The sequence below is a fragment of the Garra rufa genome, chromosome 19, assembly GCF_049309525.1.
Source record: "Garra rufa chromosome 19, GarRuf1.0, whole genome shotgun sequence".
Classification (NCBI taxonomy): Eukaryota; Metazoa; Chordata; class Actinopteri; order Cypriniformes; family Cyprinidae; genus Garra; species Garra rufa.
The window spans coordinates 28,085,249-28,105,527 of record NC_133379.1 but is presented as its reverse complement, the minus strand read 5'-3'; the positions used below and the strand labels follow the sequence as shown (position 1 = coordinate 28,105,527).

Sequence of the window (20,279 nt, the reverse complement as noted above, 5' to 3'; positions counted from 1 at the left end):
TACAGAGTTTGGTGACTGTAGGAAAAACTAACCCCCCAACTTTTGTCAAAAGATGGCGCTATAGAGTGCCTGCTCCACGCCCATTTATGACCTTTTGCCAGTGTCTAACTATCATTAATATTGATGTGTGTGTTGAGTTTCATGAAATTCTAAGCATGTTATCTGCCTCGAAAAGACAGGAATCTAATTTTAAAGTTTGACACGTTGCCATGGCAACAGCATTTGATTTATCATCGACCCCTTTACATATTGTTATCGGCCGTGTTTTGACATGATTTTGATGAAGTTTAAAGAAAATCGAGTAAAATTAAGAGGCTGATTTCAAAGCATTTTGAAAATGACACACTTCCTGCTCCCAGTTGGTGGCGCTATAACTTTGACTCATAATAGTCACATTTATGGAATCGGCATCATACAAGGAACAAACTGGTGAAGTTTCATCAGAATCAGGCAATGTGTGCAACAGTTATTAGACACTTCCTGTTTCTCATTTCTCGCCATAACTTTGTCGCCTTGCCACGGCCAAACCGTTCGAGATATCAAAAATCTCCTCGCAATTTAGCGTCCCCAATGTCTTGAGATCATGCTGACCGAGTTTGGTGACAATCCCATGGAATTCCTGGGAGGAGTACGTTAAATTCCAGAGCATGCGCTTTTTAAACAGCCCTAAATATCTCACTTCCTGTTGCGTGGAGCCCATGACATAGAGTACAAAAGTTGTTCAGCTCGATGAGTTCTATATGTGTACCGAGTTTCATATCAATACACGCAAGTATGTGTGCGCAGTACATCAAGTTTTCAAACTGTGTTCCAGGGGGCGCTGTAGAGGCCCTGAACCACGCCCGGGTCCCAGCCTCTGTGGCGTCCGGACGACGGCAGATTCCGACGTGTGTGCAAATTTTCAAGAGTTTTTGGTTGAAAACGGTTGAAAAAAAACAAAAAACAAAAAAAAACAAACAAATAAGAATCCTTAGAAGAACAATAGGGCCTTCGCCCTTTTGGGCTCGGGCCCTAATAAGAATCCTTAGAAGAACAATAGGGCCTTCGCCCTTTTGGGCTCGGGCCCTAATAATAATAATCCTTAGAAAAACAATAGGGCCTTCGCCCTTTTGGGCTCGGGCCCTAATAATAATAATAATAATCCTTAGAAAAACAATAGGGCCTTCGCCCTTTTGGGCTCGGGCCCTAATAATAATAAACGGAGCAGATTCAATAGGGTCCTCACACCATCGGTGCTCGGGCCCTAATAATAATAAACGGAGCAGATTCAATAGGGTCCTCACACCATCGGTGCTCGGGCCCTAATAATAATAAACGAAGCAGATCCAATAGGGTCCTCACACCATCGGTGCTCGGGCCCTAATAATAATAATAATAAACGGAGCAGATTCAATAGGGTCCTCACACCATCGGTGCTCGGGCCCTAATAAACGGAGCAGATTCAATAGGGTCCTCACACCATCGGTGCTCGGGCCCTAATAATTGTTTCTTGAGCAGCAAATCAGCATATTAGGATTGCTTCTGAAGAGGCATGTGGAGTAATGATGCTGAAAATGTAGCTTTGATTACAGAAATAAATTACATTTGAATATATATATTCAAATAGAAATTAGTTATTTTATAATTATTTTATAAACTATAAAAAAGATAATAAAAATATTTTAAAATCTTAGGCCTGGTTTCACAGACAGGGCTTAGACTAAACCAGGATTAGACCATTGTTCAATTAGCACATTTAAGTAATTTTTATAAACGTGCCCTAGAAAAAAACATTACTGATGTGCATCTAAAGAAAAAACAAAGGCACTGATATATTTTAAGATCAGTCAGTGCAAGTTTCTTTTAGTTGAAACAGCTCAGATTAACATTTTAGTCTAGGACTAGGCTTAAGCCTTGTTTATGAAACCGGGGATTACTGTTTTTGCTGTACTTTGGATCAAATAAATGCAGGCTTGGTGAGCAGAAGAGACTTCTTTAAAAAACATTAAAAATCTTACTGTTCAAAAACTGTTGACTGGTAGTGTACTGTATATGTGTGTGTGTGTGTGTGTGTGTGTGTGTGTGTGTGTGTGTGTGTGTGTGTGTGTATATAATGTTGCATAAAAAGCTGTCATATTTTTACTTTGGTGAATATTTTGATGTATCTTTGAGTCAACTTATGCCAAGTCTTGAAAATACAAAAGCTGTTGAACATTTTCTCCATTACAATCATCGAGGAAAAGTTCATTTAAAAAAATATAGAGCACAAAATGATTCATGAAACAACAACATATTTTGATGAATTAATTGAATGTGGCATTAATGAAAAATAATCTTGACCTAAGTGCACTGTGTAAACTTTAACACTGTTAGAACATAAAAATGTAATAAAAATGACAAAAGTACTAAACCTTAACTAAAATTAAAATGAAGCTATAAAATCAATAACAACTAATTCAAAATATTAATAAAAACGACATAGTGTCGACATAGTATCTCGAGGATCATAAAATAACAGAACAGATTTAATAACAGAATTTTTTGCAAATTTTAGCAAATCTGAATATCATCAAGTGTGATTTAGTAATTTAGCATTCGCTGTCGCCACCTACCGGCGTAACTATGTGCATGAGTCGGTAAAGGAATCTTCCCCCAAATATAGGTCTCTGCGGAACAACAAGAAGGTTTTTTCCAATTATTGGGCATTTTCAAACCGGGTTAGGCATTTTCCAACCATCCATTCAAGACCGTACGGAAGCCTGTACATAAGCGGAAATGCGTTGTTATTATTATTTCTCGTTTTTTCATGATTTTTACTATTATGTCGATATCGCGACAACATTTATGTCAAAATAAAATATGTGTATAAAATACAGGCTACAGTACCTATTTTTTTTTAAGTGTTACATTAAACTACTGAGAGATCTTTAATATGGAATTCTTTCATAAACCAAATTTCCCGTCTTTATGTTATAAGATACATATCTTGTATAATAGCCTGTGAGTGTGTGTTATATCTTCTAATATTCTCTCCTACCTGCATTTCACCGCTTTCTCGCTTTATCACTCATGTCTGATGGGAAAAGCGTGTTCAAGTATTAGGAATCGCCCACTCAAGTTTTAGCAAACCAGGCACAGAGGTTGAAAAACGCCTACCCCATTCGAAAACGCCCAAAAATTGAGGAACGCCTTTTGTTGCTCTGCAGAGACCTCATTCTCGAATCTTCTAGCATGAATAAAACCTCCCACCTTTATCATGTCAGGGGACATTTCTTTGCTACACGACACCCTTCTTCATCTGGAGTGACGTCGGCCAAGAGGGTCAGCTGATCCACACTAACGTGACGAAGAAAAGTCAAAGGAAGGAACGGGATTTCCGGAGTCCGCGCAGCCAATGAGAGCATTCCACATGCGGACAGCAAAAGCAGTGCATGCGGATCAGGAGAGCGGCGGAGCGGAGACACGCGATTGGTGCTGATGGTGCTAGAGCTGCGAACACCGGTAGTGTGCTGCGGTTCATGGGAATGAGACAAGGATAGATCCGAAAGACTATTAAAGGGCTTCGTTTGGTTATTCAGCACATCACAAGGACACCAGGACTCCCAGCAGACATCAAAAAAACTTGAACAACCAGCGAGTTTACAATGCGCGTTGTGTAATTTGCGGTTGAGTTAGTCCGGGTTTGTAACTTTTCGCTTCATTTAGCGCCTGAGCTAAAACGTGAACATAGGTTTTTATCGTGTACTGTTAATCTGAAGTCACTACGGTTGTTTTGGACCAAGTTTCTCGTGGATCCGAAGGTCTTGGGAGTCAAGACTGAAGGCTTTGAAGAAGCCCGTTTGTGGGGGGTTGCGAGTCCGTTCATAATAAGCGTGTCCGTCCGTCCACGATGGAGAACGCACACACCAAAACCGTGGAGGAAGTTTATAGCTTTTTCACCGTCAACGAGAGCACGGGGCTCGGCCTGGAGCAAGTGAAGCGTCAGCGGGAGAAATGGGGACCGAACGGTGAGTGAGCGAACGTGGCCCGGCTAATGCTAACAGAGGAGACTGGGATTGGCAGTGCAATAAAAAGCAACGCGGTTTAGATGATTTCGCAATGTTTAACTAGTGTAAGAACATTGTTAGGCCCGTGAAAGAGCCGGCGTACATGCGGCGATATTCATTTCATCAGCCGGCATGTGTCCGAAATGAAGGCGCGTGACGTCACTGCTGCTCGCTACCAGCGAGAATTTTTATTTTACCGATTTTTCCAGAAATTGTTGTAAAAAATAGTTTAAACCTGTTTTCTTATGTATTTCTTTTTTTTTTTTTTCAAATGAAATTAAAATCTCAGTTGTCTTTTGCTGTAAAGCCTAAATGATACAGAGGATTTTACTGTACCCGAACTTCGATCTAATGTTACGAATTTTTTTTTTATTCCCCCCATGCTGTGAATCTTCGGCTGTCCCACAGAACTGCCTGCGGAAGAGGGTAATCTTTTGTCATGTATTTTTTTAACGCCTCCTTTTATGCATTTCACGCCTTGGTCTTTATTATCATGTATTCACATGCTTTTGTCTTCAGGAAAATCACTGTGGGAATTGGTGGTGGAGCAATTTGAGGATCTTTTAGTGAGGATTCTCCTCCTGGCAGCTTGCATATCTTTTGTAAGTACCTCAATACAGTATTAATTTGAGTACAGTAGCTCTTTAGCTTCACATATCATTGTTTTATCTGGATTTGGTTGAATAAAGGTAGATTACATCCGATTCAATGCTGTCATTGTGCAGAGTACAAAGTCAAAAGTTTTTGAACAGTAAGATTTGTAATGTTTTTCAAAAAAAAAAAAATATATATATATATATTCTGCTCACCAAGCATGTATTTGTTTGATCCAAAGTACAGCAAAAACAGTAAAATTCCAAAATAGTTTTACTATTTAAAACAACTGCTTTTTTATTTGAATATATTTAAAAATGTAATTTATTCCTGTGATCAAAGCTAAATTTTCGGCATCATTACTTCCAGCCTTCAGTGTCACATGATCCTTCAGAAATCATTCTAATATGCTGATTTGTTGTTTAAGAAACACTTTTTTTAATCAATATTTAAATGTAACATTTTTTTTACAGGATCCGATGAATTAGCAGATCCAAAGATCAGCATTATCTGAAATAAAAAGCTTTTGTCAGATAATACACTATATTATTCAAAAGCTTGAAGTCAGTATGATTTTATTTTGGAAGATAAATTATGGAAATTAGTACTTTTATTCAGCAAGGATGCTTTAAATTCATCAAAAGTGATGGTAAAGACATTTTAAAATGTTGCAAAAGATTTCTATTTCAGATAAATGCTGTTCTTCTGAATTGTATATTCATCAAATAAACCTGAAAGCTGTTTTCAACATAAAATATTTTATTTTGAGCAGCAAATCAAAATATTAGAAAGATTTCTGAAGTATCGTGTGACTGGAGTAATAATGCTAAAAAGGAGCTTTGATATCACAGGAATTATAGAAAACTTAAATTTGTAATGTTTTGTTGTGCTTTGGATCAAACAAATACAGGTTTGGTGAGCAGAAGAGTCTTCTTTAAAACATTTAATATCTTATTGTTCAAAAACATTTGACTGGTAGTTTACATTAGCATGGCATCTAGAAGAGAAATTAAACTAAACTTGTATATATTTATTTATATACATTTCTTGTTAGTTTATATGCTTGTTCTTTGCCAATGGAAAAAAAGAAGCCAAAGCATCAAGCTTTTGCTGTCACCAAGCAATGTGTAAACTAAAAACCATTCTGGAACCGTATATGTTAGTGGATTGTAGCAACACAGAATTCCCACAATTTTGACACTTGATCAATTGTGAAGACCGAAACTCTTATATAGCATATAAATAATGGTGAGGTTCAGATCATGACCAATCATTACGTGACGTTAAAAACTGAGATGCAGTGGTTGAGAATGCATACTGTGCTGAAAGGTATCTGAGCGCTTCATAAATGCTCTGCGTGATATTTTGATCATGTTACAAAATGCTGTCATCAGGCTACAAGGTGATGATCTACAGCGGTTCACTTGGTGGTTCATTTATGCTGTCTGGAGTCTTTAACACTTGTCTGTTCTGGATAATGTTTCACCGCTGGAATGGGAAGCATGGTGCAAGTCTGAGAGGGCTTAGAGTGCTCTCACTGAGAACATGGTGTAAAATACTCTGGCCCGGAGGTTAGGTTACTGTGTTAAACCAACTGTCATCCACTTCCTGTGTTTGGACATGTGGGTGTGCTGAAAAATCACTATTTGTTGCATCAACATTGAGGGTTATTATTATTATAATAGCATGCTTGTTTACATAACAAATACATGAAATAGGGTGGGGGGGGTCGATGTTTCTGAAATCCAGTCGCTTTTGTTACTGGCTGCTCATTTTTCATCTTCGCATCTGGCATCCAATGTTGTGACAATGCACAAGTGTTACCGGCAACGGCAAAGTTTTTCCCCTCAGATTCAGTCCTGTGTATTGTTTAAGTCTGACCCCATTTACACCTAGCCACATACAGGTTGAAACAAGATCCTAAGTCTAATGCTTGCCCTAACTAACCTCTCAGAGATGCATTAGCTTGCTGTTGCACTCACCTTTCTTATTCCCTCAAGGCAAGGGTGTTATTCAATCAGCACAATGCATCCCATTAGGACGAAGCACAGCAACTGGAATTCACAACCACAGCTATTTCCACAAGAGCCTTTAATAATTGAAGTCAATTGAATGACTTTGAGTGGCATTTCATTTAATGGATGGAATTTTAGAAAAAACATTGTGCTTTGTATTCAGAAGTCTTTTTTTTCCCACAAGAAATAACATTCAACTTATGTATTTTGCTGAGTTTGATAATGTTGCTGTTAAAAATCACATCTGTAGTATGATTTATAAAACATCGTCACAACTCAGTATATATGAAAATATATAAAATTGAGAATTTATATTTAAAAACATTGCAACAAATGTGTTATTCAAAATAATGTATTTTAATTGTTTAATGAAAATATGTATACACTGTTGTTGTTAAGTTTGGGGTTGGCAAGAACTGTAATATTATTGCAATTTAAATTACTTTAAAATAACTAAAATATATTTTAAAATTTATTCCTGTGATGGCATGGTTGAATTTCAGCAACCATTACTTCACTGTGCTGCCTAATTTTTTTGTGTCAGTCAAAAGTTTTTGAACAGTAAGATTTTTAATGTTTTTAAAGAAGTCTCCTTTGCTCATCAAACCTGTTTATTTGATCCAATGTACAGCAATAACAGTACATTTTTAAACTATTTTTACATAACTGTTTTCTATTTGAATATATTTTAAAATGTAATTTATTCCTGTGATTTCAAAACAGATTTTTTAGCATCATTACTCCAGTCACTCGATCTTTCAGAAATCGTTCTAATATTCTGACTGACTCCAAGCTTTTAAATAGTATAATGTACAATGTAATAAAAGCTGTTTATTTCAGATAAATGCTAACCTTTGGATATTTCCATTCATCAGAGAATCCTGAGGGGGAAAAACTGTTTTAAATATTATTATTATTATTATTATTATTATTATTATTAATAATAATAAAATAAAAATAATTCTTGAACAGCAAAACAGCATATTAAAATAATTTCTGAAGGATCATGTGACACTGAAGACTGAAGTAATGATGCTGAAAATGTAGCTTTGATCATAGGAATAAATTACATTTTAAAATGTATTCAAATAGAAAGCAGTTATTTTAAATAGTAAAAATATTTGACAATATTCCTGTTTTCACTGTTTTTGGATCAAATCAATGCAGGCTAGGTGAGCAAAAGAGACTTCTTTAAAAAACATTAAAAATCTTACTGTTCTTACGACAAACTTTTGACTGGTAGTGTATATTGTATTCATCTGTTATACAGAGGATGTTTCCAGACACATGTCTGTGATTAGCCTAATTGGTAAAGTAACAGTTTGTCTGTGTGAACCAGCTTAATGACAAAATGTACCATTAAAACGATGGCCAAGAGCTGCAAAGGAAACCTTTATTACAAGGTCAGGGATTTAATCGAACAAAACTCGAGCTTGTCCTAGAGAACCCTCTGGAAGATAAAACAGGACGTCACAGAAACAATATTCCAGAGATTGCAGAGGGAATGCAAAGCTTTTTGCCTCACTAGAATATGTGGGTTAGTGTTAAAGTACTCACTTTGGTTTTGCAAAAGCACTGTACTTGAGTATTGCATGTTGAAGAAACCTCTTGTGTGGCCCAGGTACGCCCTTACAGTCTAGATTGATGAAAGCTGGTCTGTCTTAATTGGATCATATTACATAAAGGGCTTCAGTATTCACTGGGCCTTGTCTGGACAGTGTCAGCATGCCTGTAAATTCACATAGCTGGCTCGTTAAGTACTTTGTCTCTGTTATTCTGCCTAAAAGTGGCACGCATGAAATATAGTCAATACTTGTGAAGTTGCTGACGACAGTCTGTTTTGACACCTGGCATAAAGCCACAACTCCTGCCAAGCCTCACGATATGGAGAGACGTAGTACAAAAAATGTAAAGACATGACGCACTAAAAGGTTCATATGGTGTCTTCCCTGGAAGACTCCTTGGTGTTTTTCTTTAGTCATTTGGTAATGTATGGGTATTTGAACTTTAAACTTCATCAAGGAATCAAATGAGTATAAATGTGAATAAAATCCTGATTTTTAAAAGTCTTTTTTGTGTGTGTTTTTTAGGTTCTGGCCTGGTTTGAAGAGGGAGAGGAGACCATTACAGCATTTGTGGAGCCTTTTGTAATATTACTAATTCTTATAGCCAACGCCATTGTAGGTGTCTGGCAGGTAAGTTTGGACCACTTTTTCTTGAGCTTTGCCTTATTTGATACTTTTTCTCAACAAAATGAACTCAAATGCAAATACGTTGATAGCTGAGAGGCTTTTGCACAGCTCAAAGAGGTGTTTTGATTATTGACAGAAGATATTTAAATTTTGTGCCATCAGTCTTAATTAAGTTGCTTTGAGTCTGCTAAGTACAGCCTGGACAAGCAAAAGCCCATATAATCACTAAATCCAGTTTTTTTATTTTTTTTTATTTACCAGTTTAAAAGTTTGGGGTCAGTCTTTTTTGTTTAAACCTTTAAAATGATCAAAAGTAAGAGTGAAAGCATAAAGTTACAAAATGATTTCTATTTCAAATAAATGCAGTTCTTCTGAACTTTATTCATCGGAGAATCCTGAAAAAAAATTAGCTGTTTACAACGGTGACAATAATAATAGCACCATATATTCAGCTTTGCAATCATAGAAATGAATGTCATTCTAAAATATATTAAAATGGAAAACTGGTACGCTACCACTCAAACAGTAAGATTTTCAGGGTTTTTTTTTTTTTTTTTTTTTTTAAAGAAGTCTCTTCTGCTCACCAAGCCTGTATTTATTTGATCCATAATACAACAAAAACTGTAAAATTCCTTATTTTTATTATTATTATTATTATTATTATTTTTTTTACATTTTAGATATAATATGTAATTTATTTCTGGGATTTCAAAGCTGAATTTTTAGGATCATTACTCCAGTTACATGATCCTTTAGAAATCATTCTAATATTCTGATTAACATTTGAAACATTTATTATTATTATTATTATTATTATTATTGTTATTATTATGTTGAAAACAACTGAGTACATTTTTTTTTCAGGTTACTTTGAAATTTCATAAGAACAGAATTCATCTAAAATAAAATCTATTGTAGCATTATAAATGTATTTATCACTACTTTTGATCAGTTTAAATCATCCTCACTAAATAAGTATTAATTTATATAATTTCTTTCCCAAAAATATATACTGACTCAAAACTTTTGAATAGTATAGTGTTTAATGTTACAGAAGGTTTTTTATTTCAGATAAATACTGATCTTTAGATCTTTCTATTCATCAAAGAATACCTAACTGTTTTAAATATTGATGAAAATAATATTAATTAAAAAAATTTTGAACAACCAATCTGTATATTAGAATGATTTCTAAAGGATCATGTGACACTGAAGACTGGAGTAATGATAGCTTTGATCATCACAGGAATAAATAAAAAATTTAAATGTATTCAAATAGAAAAAGTTATTTAAAATAGTAAAAATATTTCAAAATGTCATTTTTTTTTGCCATACTTTGGATCAAATAAATTCAGGCTTGGTGAGCAGAAGAGGCTTTAAAAAAAACACACACACACACACACACACACACACAAGAAGTGTTTAAAACTGGTAGTGCATATACTAATATTATTTTGGAATATTATAGTTTTTACTGAATTTGGAGTAAATAAATGCAGCCTTGGTTATTAGAGATGCACCAATTTCTTTTTTCTTACTAGCTGATTCCGAACTATTAGCATGTGTTATAGTCTATATAATGGAATTTGAGGTTTTGCTCTCCTTTAGATCAGCTGTTTCAGACAACCATTTTCCACGAATAGAGCTCACGTGTCCACGTTTTAAGTTTGTTTTAGACATTTTATATTGTGAATATAGATTTTCTTGTGCAGTAGTTAGCCTTGTTATGAAAATGAAAACATGTGGCCGTTTTTTCCCTGCCCTTTTCTAAAGATAGTCCTGCTGTCCCAGTGGAATCCAGCGTAGAGCCAAGACCTTATTTTCTCCAGCACCTCTCAGCGGCCCTGAAACTCATGTCCCAGATTTCTCTCTATCATTTTATTTTAGTCACCATTCATTACCCAGACTGGCCCAAGAATCCTCAGCCTTGTCCCCTCCTAGTAGTTTTCTACTTTTTCAAATGGTCTCCTCAAAGGGAAAAGCAGCAACATGGTACTGCACCGATTGGGCTGGAGTTTTACAGATAATTTTAGTGTATATAAATGTAAAGAGTCCAATAAAGAGACTTGCAGTCCATATCTGGTAGCTTTGAGGTTAAATGTTCATGTTTCCTGAGATATAGCCTTAATATAGTTTTGCCTCACAGGTGGCCTACAAGGCTTCCTCTTATGGTTCTTTGGTGGATTGCTTTCATAATGGCAGGTGTGATGTAAGAGGCAAGAGAACTTATTATTCTCTGGTCTATATGGCCACTTTTTCAATCAGAGAGGAGAACTGCACTTGCTAGCCCAGAGCAAACTTGATTTCAGAGAGCACCAGTCCATGCACCTGCTCTGGTAGATTTACAGGACCATTAAGCATCTTAAGCACTACCATTCAAAACTTTGGGGTCAGCATTTTTTAAAATATATATTTTATGTTCTTTTAAATTAATACATTTACTTAGCAAGGAGGCATTAAATGTTATGAAAGGTTTACATCAAAGAATTGTGGACAAATATTAGTTAATAAATGCAGCCTTGGTGAGCATAAGAGACTTTAAAAAAAAAAATCCTAACCCCTCATTTTTGAACGGTACAGTACATTGTGTCTGTTATTTTTTTTGTCAGCTATTTTTAGCTCTGTAAACAAAGAATTCTTCCTCAGTGGTTTATTTCCTTGCCACATGGACTTCGAGTACTTACTATATAAATGAAATGTGTTTCATGAATTATTTTGCTGAATTTAATGTCTTTTGGCAATTGTTTTAATCTAAATCTAAATTTTGGCAGAGCACATTCTGCTGGAAAGACTCCATGCTTGAATCGAGTGTTTTTTGAGGCAGTGCACTCTGCGTCTTCATTGATGTATGAATCAAGTGTTCTTACAGAGTTAGATTGGGCCTTCCTCCTTTCAGTTCTGCTCAGATTAACTGTGAAATGGGAATCGCGAGGCCTCATGGGCCAGATCGTGTGACTCTATGTGCCATTCTCTCTGCGTCTGTTAAAGTGCCCCTATTATGCCTTTTCAAATATGATATTTCATGTAGTGTGTCATGTAGCTGTATGTGAACATAAACTATCTGCAAAGTTGTGACGCCGACAGTGCACTATAAATGAAGTTTTTGTCTAACAAAAAAAAGAGTCGGCTCACATTCGCCTAAACGAGTCGTCAGCAATTCGAATCTTTTTTCTGTAACGGCCACACGTCACGAGCTACACATTTGCGTAATGTCCGCCCACGTTCAATTTCGCGAACAACTTGCCCGCCCACAAACAGTAGGCCTACCATTTTCACGTGGATTAACGTTACATCATGTCAAGAAGACGCCCTGCGCTGTGAGAGTGAATTTGTTTTATATGCCCTTCCGAAAGATGAAACTACCAAGAATGAGTGGTTAACATTAATTTTTTCAACACCTCAGCAGTCCAATGCCAATCTTGTGTTGTGTTCGCGTCATTTTACTGATGACTGTTTTTCCAATCTTGGGGAGTAACGTTACAACGCGAGATTCACCAAACGCTTGGTTTTAAAAAATGGATCAGTGCCCAGGTTATTTGGACCGGCTTGCTCCTCTGAACTTCTACCTGTAAGTATGATTAATAATTGATGATTGTATTTTCTAGCGATCGTTCAAAATACGTCTTTGTGTACGTTATGGTGTGTAACAACCCCGCACATGTCTTGGTAAACGGCTAACTTGCGTTTCTGTAGTTCTGTTGTTCAGCTGTGAGTGCAATGTAGTCTAAAAATTGTGATTGATGCAGCTTGACTGTCTGTCTGCCTTATTAGTTTAAGTAATGATAATGATAAACGATGGCTTAACGCAGTGTTATGGGTTGTACGTTACAGTGTTGAAGTTCACAACGTAGAGGTGTGCCCGGTTCGCTTACAAAAGCAAATTGCAAGCACTTTCCACAGTTATAATATGACACCCACTGAGAAACGTCCTGCTCCAGTCGTGCTTGCAAAACAGTTTCTTGTCGATGTGCCACTTCAACCGTTTCATCGTCAGACTCCGGCTCGAATTGATAGGGTAAAATCGAGGCTATCTTTTCTATGCATTAACAGGTCTCCACAGCTGTCATTCAGTTATGCCAATGGGCGTTTCGTTTTGCGCTGAAGCGGTAGACCAATCCAAAAGGACTGCACCATCTGACCAATCACAGCGGTGAGGGCTCACTGAAAGGAGGGGTTTAGAGAGACTGATTCTTCGAACTGCTTCACACGAGTCGTTTACGAATAATTTAGAAACGGGGTAAAATTAAATCTAATTTTTGAGAAAACTAAAGTGTTTTTTGAACTTGCATACATGTAAACCTGTTTTAAGAGACTATTACAACAATATTAACTACCTTAAACATGGCATAATAGGGGCACTTTAACTTATTAGCTATATGAATATTATCACTGTGGTTATAATGGATTTTAGTGTGATTGTGTGCCTGATTAGAAACTCTGCAGTTAATAATGCAATTTGCTTATAGTCTTATGTTGAGAACCAATGCTGATCTGCCTTTTGTGGTGTGTGTGTGTGTATTTATAGCGTATTGCCTTAAATGTCTTGATGACCGCAACCCTTCCCCCTTTATTTGTTCGGGTCTGGACCTTGAAACTGGTTTTTCCCCTTTAGGCACAGCAGTTTTGTTTGTTTGACATAAGACTTTGTGTTCCAATTCATGCAAGAGAAACCACAGGAAGTACGCTGCCAAACGCTCTGCCAAGCAGGCTACCACTGTTAGTAATCGTGTCCCTAGGGATTAATCGTGCTGAAAGCATAAGGTCGCTTTAAATGCAACGTTTTACTTAAGAATAAGAACCAGAGGTCATTGTCAAAGGGAGTTTTCCTTCAGTCGTATCTGCTGGTGCCTCAGTCTTCTGAGATAAAGTCTCATAGTGAGGTGAGCCCGTTTAGGTTTGTTTTACCATTTACACCCTTTAAAATAAAGGTGCTTCACGATGCCATAGAAGAACCTTTTTTTGTCTGAATGGTTCCATAGAGAACCTTTGACATCTGAAGAACTTTTCTGTTTCACAAAACGTTCTTTGTGGCAAAAGAAGGTTCTTCAGATTGTAAAAAGGTAAGAAAGAGATGGTTCTTTAAAGAATCTTTGACTAAATGGTTCTTTGTGGAACCAGAAATGGTTCTTCTATGGCATTGCTGTGAAGAATTTTTTAGAGCACCTTTATTTTTAAGAGTGTATATCATAGGATATAATTGAGTTGAGCTTTGCAGGTTTGTATTTTAAACAGCTGTTTAACATATTTTACTAGAATTAATAATTTGGCTAATTTTGCTTTAGCTATGACCGTTTTTTTAAACATTATAATGTGAAAAACCTCCAAATATGAAATATATTTTTTTACATGCATTCATTTAAACTGTGTCACATGATCTTTCAGAAATCATTCAGATATGCTGATTTGATGCTCAAGAAACATTTAATGTTATCAATGTTGTAAACCGTTGAGCTGCTTATTTTTTTTAAAAAAGATACATTTTTTTCTGGATTCTTTGATTTGATTCGATTTTAACAGCATTTATTTGAAATGGAAATCTTTTGTAGTTTGTTACATAAATTATTAGAATACTAGTATTTATAACACTAGTAGAATGGTTTTAATTCAGTTTTTTCAATCTTTTTTTGTTTGCTGTAGTGTGTCAGTAGGAAATATTAATTGTAGCCTATTAATTGTAAAAATTCAGTAAGATTTTTGTTTGCACAAGGAGTCTAACAGCCAGTGCTCCACACAGAAATCTGATCTCATCATCAACCAGTTTGTCTGGAATGACATGAAGAAACAGAACAAACTAAGACAGACTAAATCCAGAAGAACTGTGGCAATGTTTCTGTGATACTTCAAGAAACCTTCCTGCAAAGCTACCTGAAAAACGATGCTCTAATGCACCTAGGGCAAAAGCTGCTTTGAACTCTCAGCATGGTCACACCAAATGTTGATTTTTAATTTAGTTAATAGAAGGTAATTTTATGATTTTAAAATATTTATAGCATTATTTTAGACAGCAAGTACCTACAAGTAACAGTACTGTAGCTTGGCAGGTAGGTTTCTTAAAGTGTCTTTGAGACGTTTCCACAGTTCTTCTGGATTTAGTCTGTCTCAGTTTGTCCAGTTTCTTCATTTTATTCCAGATAGATGTGAAATGATGGTGAGATCAGATCTCTGTGTGGAGCACTGGCTGTTAGACTCCTTGTGCATACAAAAATCTCGCTGCATTATTACAATTAATGGCAAAATGAAGGTTTGGTAATGTAAACTGATATTTCCTACTGACACACTACAGCAAAAGATAAAAATAAATGACTAAAAACCATTTTTAGCAGGTGAAAATACTAGTGTTATAATAAATTTGGCCACCACTGTATATATTCTTCTCTGAACATTTCTGTGGACCCCCTTGAGGTCCCTTGACCCTAGTTTGAAAATCCCATTATAAACAAGTTCTTATGCTTTCTTATTCCTGCCAGGATGTCCCAGAAAATGTCTAATTTCCATTCATGTTCCGCTTGCAGGAGAGAAATGCAGAAAATGCCATTGAGGCCCTCAAGGAGTATGAGCCCGAGATGGGCAAGGTCTATCGCCAGGACAGGAAGACTGTACAGAGGATCAAAGCCAGGGACATCGTACCCGGGGACATTGTGGAAGTTGCCGGTAAGAATTTTAAGTAACTATACTCAATGTAAAATTCAGCCTAGGTGAACATTGAAAGGGACAGTTCACCCAAAAATGAAAATTCTGTCATTAATTACTTACCTTAATATCGTTCCAAACCCATAAGACTACTTTGGAACACAAATTAAGATATTTTTGATAAATTCCAAGAGCTTTCTGACCCTGGATAGACAGCAAGGCAGCTGACATGTTCAAGGCCTAGAAAGGTAGTTAGGACATTGTTAAAATAGTCCATTAAGCTATGAGAATGCTTTTTGTGCGTAAAGAAAATGTTGTGCTACTCTCGTGAACATGCGTCGAAGACTGACACGGAAGTTAAGAAATTGTTGAATGAAGTCATTGTTTTTGTTTTCTATTTTAACAATGTCCTTACTACCTTCCTGGGTCTTAAATGTGTCAGTTGCGTTGCTTTCTATGCAGGGTTGGAAAACTTTTAAATTTCATCAAAAATATCTTAAATTGTTTTAGGAAGATGAACAAAAGTCTTACGAGTTTGGAACGATATGAGGGCAAGTAATTAATGACAGAGTTTTAATTTTTGGCTAAATTATCCCTTGAAGTCTTGGCAGCAGCAGGAACTAATCAGCAACAGGTGTAAAGCAGCCAGTGCCATCATCCATATGGTATGGCTGTTGTGTGAACAGGTTGCTTTCCCAGTGGTTTAGACTTACAGTGACACTCTCTCTGAACCTTTGTGTGTGATCACACGGTTGCCTCAGAAGAGGTTGTGTTTCATAGGCTTTGCAGTAAAGACTTCCTAAAGAGTACCAATTAGAGCTCTGCTGGTACTTTATGAAAATGCACTGAATTAACTAATTGCTTCATCAAGTTTTCAAATAATTGCCACAAATTCTTTTTTTTTTTTTTTAAATGAATAGATAGCATCACTTTGTATTGCTTGAGCAATAAGAGCTGTTGCATTTTTGTGTTTCCTTTGCTTTTTGTCTTTGTGACTCATGTGGTGTTTGAGTTTCACAATTGTCTGTATTACCAATGGATTTCCTATTAAAACAGGACGTTGAGGTGGAACTTAATAGACTAAGTAATAACCATTACTGTGATACATGCATAAACAGTTAACTTAAAGGGATAGTTTACCCAAAAATGAAAATTACCCCATGGTTTACTCACCCTTAAGGCATTCTAGGTGCATACATCTCTCTCCTTTCAGATGAAAACAGTCAGTCACGTTAAAAAACATCCTAAAAGTGCTCCACACAGCTCAAGGGGGTTAATAAAGGCCTTCTGAAGTAAATTAATGCATTTGTTAAAAAAAAAAAAAAATCCATATTTAAAACTATAAAACGTGATCTCTAGCTTCAGTTAAGTTCTCACCAAGTCTGCATTTTTTTTAGATTTAAAATGCAATAAGAATTTATTTGGAAATATTATAACTTTATAAATCTCTCAATTTCTGCTTTGTGTTTTAAAATGCAGTTTATTCCTGTGATGGCAAATTTTCAGCAGCCATTACTTAAGAAACTTATTAAGAAACATTTTTCAGGATTCTTTGAATGGAAAGTTTGAAAGTACAGCATTTATTTGAAATATTTTGTAACATAGTAAATGTCTATACTATTACATTTAAGTCATATTTTAAAGTACTTTCAGTATCAAAAACCATTTGCCATCATTATTTGTTTGGAAGAAGAAACCTTGTATCAGATTATTCGCTACTTTTTCTAGTCAAAGGTAGGAGGGGTTTATAATTTAGGGGAGTGAACTATTCTAGAATATATTTTATTAGGCAATTGTGTGTTTAAGATGAGTCATCAATATTTTTGATCTGTTTTCCTGGAAGAGAGCAACTGTAAAAGTCATGTACTTTGTAATTCGGTTAATTTAGAGTTAGACTTCCCACGTGAATTCATCTGAATAGGGATTATCACGAATGCCCCTTGCTCTTTATTGCGTCATGTAACGCCACGTCTCTTTGCTCGCTGGAATAGATCACTAGGCTCTTCCTTATTGCTTCAGTCAGTGTTTTACACTGGGTGGCTGTTTAGACTCTTTCGGCTAGTGTGCAAGAAGTGCAGTTTGCTGTGACTAAACTTACCAAACCATTTAATCATAAGTGCCATTAACAGGTTTTCATTTTTGGCTCAGGGCCGGCACACTGTTTACATTGTGCATGTGTGTAACCTTCATATTACCGCATGTTTACGTACTGGCCTTGAGGGGTGTGTGCTCAAAAGCGTCAGGTGGAGTTAAATAACTGCTTAGTCACGATGAGGTGAAACAGGCAGTGCTGAGAGGTGAGCGAAAATGTATAGCAGAGCCCCCATCAGCAGGATGGGGGTTGGAGGAGCCCATGTGCTTGCGGCTCTAACTAATAGCCTGCGGTAATGCAACCAGGTGAGTGTACCTGTTACATAACCTGTGAGGGGTGCCTAAACGGATGGGTCATGCAAAATTAAACACTACGTAATACTTTTGTGTGGGTGGTGGAGTTGCCAAGGATGTTTTTAAGGGATGATATTATGGGATATGAATAAAATGATTTGGCAGAATCTAGACTAGAGCTCCAGACAAAAAACTAGGCTGCTAAAAAACCTGACTTGGTTTCAACTTATTTCACCCAAAGAAAGTTTCCCATACTGTTGATTCAACCTCACAATTGGACCTAATACAAATTAGGAATAAATAGCAGAACTATATGAATGTGTAACTTTATTTTTCCTTTAATGTGATAGATCACCCAAAAATGAAAATTACCCCACGATTTACTCACACACCTAGGATGGCTTGAAGGTATGACTTTCTTCTTCTTTTAGATGACTACAACTAAATGTCCTGCTCTTCCTAGCTTTGTAATGGCAGTGAATGGCTGTTGAGATTTAATAGTCCAATAAAATGCATCCATCCATTATAAAAAGTACTCCACATGGCTCCAGGGGTTAATAAAGGCCTTCTGAAGTGAATTGATGCATTTGTGTAAGACAAATATTAGGGATGCACTGAATATTCGGCCACCGAAAGATTTTTTTTTTTATCACCGAAACAACACGGCCGAAACAGTATGTTGACGCAAACAGAAACCGCAGCTTGCACGTGCTTGTCTGAAGCAACACGTCTGTGGTGTGGACGTATTTCAGTATATCTGAGAAAGACCCACGGATAGCGATTTGCAAAACTTGTAATGCTAAAATTTCAAGAGGGGGTGTGTCTGCAGTGATGAGAGCAGAGCTCGGCGCATTGCAGACAGATGCAGCTTTCAGTGAGTGAAAAACGGCTTTACGTTGGTGTTACGTCGCAATGTTTTAAAGATATGTCTTTTCTATATGCCGTATTTTTATAAATATTTGTTTTAAACCATGGAGGTGAGCCAATGGATATCACACAAGAAACGTCACGTGAAAACTGCGCAATATGTTAAAGTGAAAGTAAAAACTGACAGTGCTTTCAGCATCTGACGTGCATTCTCTCAGGTTTAGATTTCAGGTTGTCTTAAATGTGGGGACTGAAAGACAAGAATTGCAATGAAACTTCAAAAGGCTATCCATTGAATAAATATGAGCACTGCACGTTTCAAAGTCATTTGCTGCGCTGCTTTGTGTACTACCAATCTGAAAGCGCCTCCTGCTGGAAGAGAAACGCTTAGAGTTGTAAAAAATTACATTGCAATATATTTTTTTTCTTGCGATATATATTGCGATGTGTACAAATTCATTTATGTTCATCAGGTTGTTTTGAACTGCTTAAAAAATCAAATAACAATTCAAGAATAATTGGGGTAATTTTGTAAGCATTTTCAAAGAATAAAAAAAATGTAAAAGTACAGTATAATCAAAACCCTGAAACAAAATACTTTTTAAAGCTTATTTTGGGTAGTTTCATAAACAGTTTGACTCACCTTATTCACTGTCAATTCAGGCAAATCAAGGCTCTAATATGAAATTAATAATGAATGTTGCTTTTACCCTGATGACAGGGAAATCAGCTTCTTCCTTTCACGAAAAACATTAAAAGCTTAGCCAAGATGGAGGAACAGCTGATCATAGCTGTTACAGGGATAACATTTTTTAGCAGCAGAGCTACTGCAAGCAATTTTTAGTTTTGGAAATCCATTTATCTTTGTTTATCTTTGCTGAAACATCGCTTCTTTAGGAGAGCGCGGGTCATGGTTGCTTAGCAACGGCAGACGCCACTCTGCCACTCAAGTTACAGAGCGCTTTGGAAAGGAGGAGAAAGCGGCGTGCCTAGCGTTTTCCACACGTTTTTAGGCACGACATGAGAACGGTCCCTTAAATTCGTAGTGTTTCCGCGAGTTGTGGCAACAACTGCCAGGCACTCCCGACAAAGCACCTGGTTTTGGTCAGCAGCATCCTTTTTGTATCCAAAATACTTCCATATGACCGTTGCGTTTCTTTTTGCGACCAAATCTTCCATTTCGGCGCTTTTCTCCCGTCCCGCGCTCATTTCGCCATGCGCACGCAGAGACTGCATGCATGAAGTAGGTGAAGCAACATGTGCATTGTAGTTTTTAAAGAACCATTAAACATGAGTTAATTACTTTTATTTTAGACAAATATAGATCCGTGAATAGAAAGTTTAGAAATATAGAAACTACATTTTTAAATCAGACACGCATCTTTTTTTTTTTTTGCCCTGCATCGTGACTGCCACGATGTGACTATCGCGCATGCGTACATCGCGATGACGATGCTGAAACGATCTATCGTGCAGCCCTAATCTCCTCTTAGCTTATATCGAAATCCTCCAACATTTATCTTTACGAATCCTCATTCTATACTTCTAATTTGTAATTAGAATACCTACGT

The 20,279-nt window shown here is 36.5% G+C and overlaps 1 protein-coding gene across 1 annotated transcript in view; it reads left to right on the top strand.

The window, feature by feature from the left end:
* The first annotated feature begins 3,378 nt into the window (after positions 1-3,378).
* The window catches only part of atp2a2b (ATPase sarcoplasmic/endoplasmic reticulum Ca2+ transporting 2b), a 49,555-nt gene continuing 32,654 nt past the window's right edge, over positions 3,379-20,279 (top strand). Inside the window, exons 1-5 of the mRNA XM_073823877.1 lie at positions 3,379-3,986; positions 4,434-4,451; positions 4,545-4,627; positions 8,725-8,829; positions 15,339-15,477. Of these exons, the coding sequence (XP_073679978.1) occupies positions 3,869-3,986; positions 4,434-4,451; positions 4,545-4,627; positions 8,725-8,829; positions 15,339-15,477 (463 nt within the window). The 5' untranslated portion in view covers positions 3,379-3,868. The remainder of the gene's footprint in view (positions 3,987-4,433; positions 4,452-4,544; positions 4,628-8,724; positions 8,830-15,338; positions 15,478-20,279) is intronic.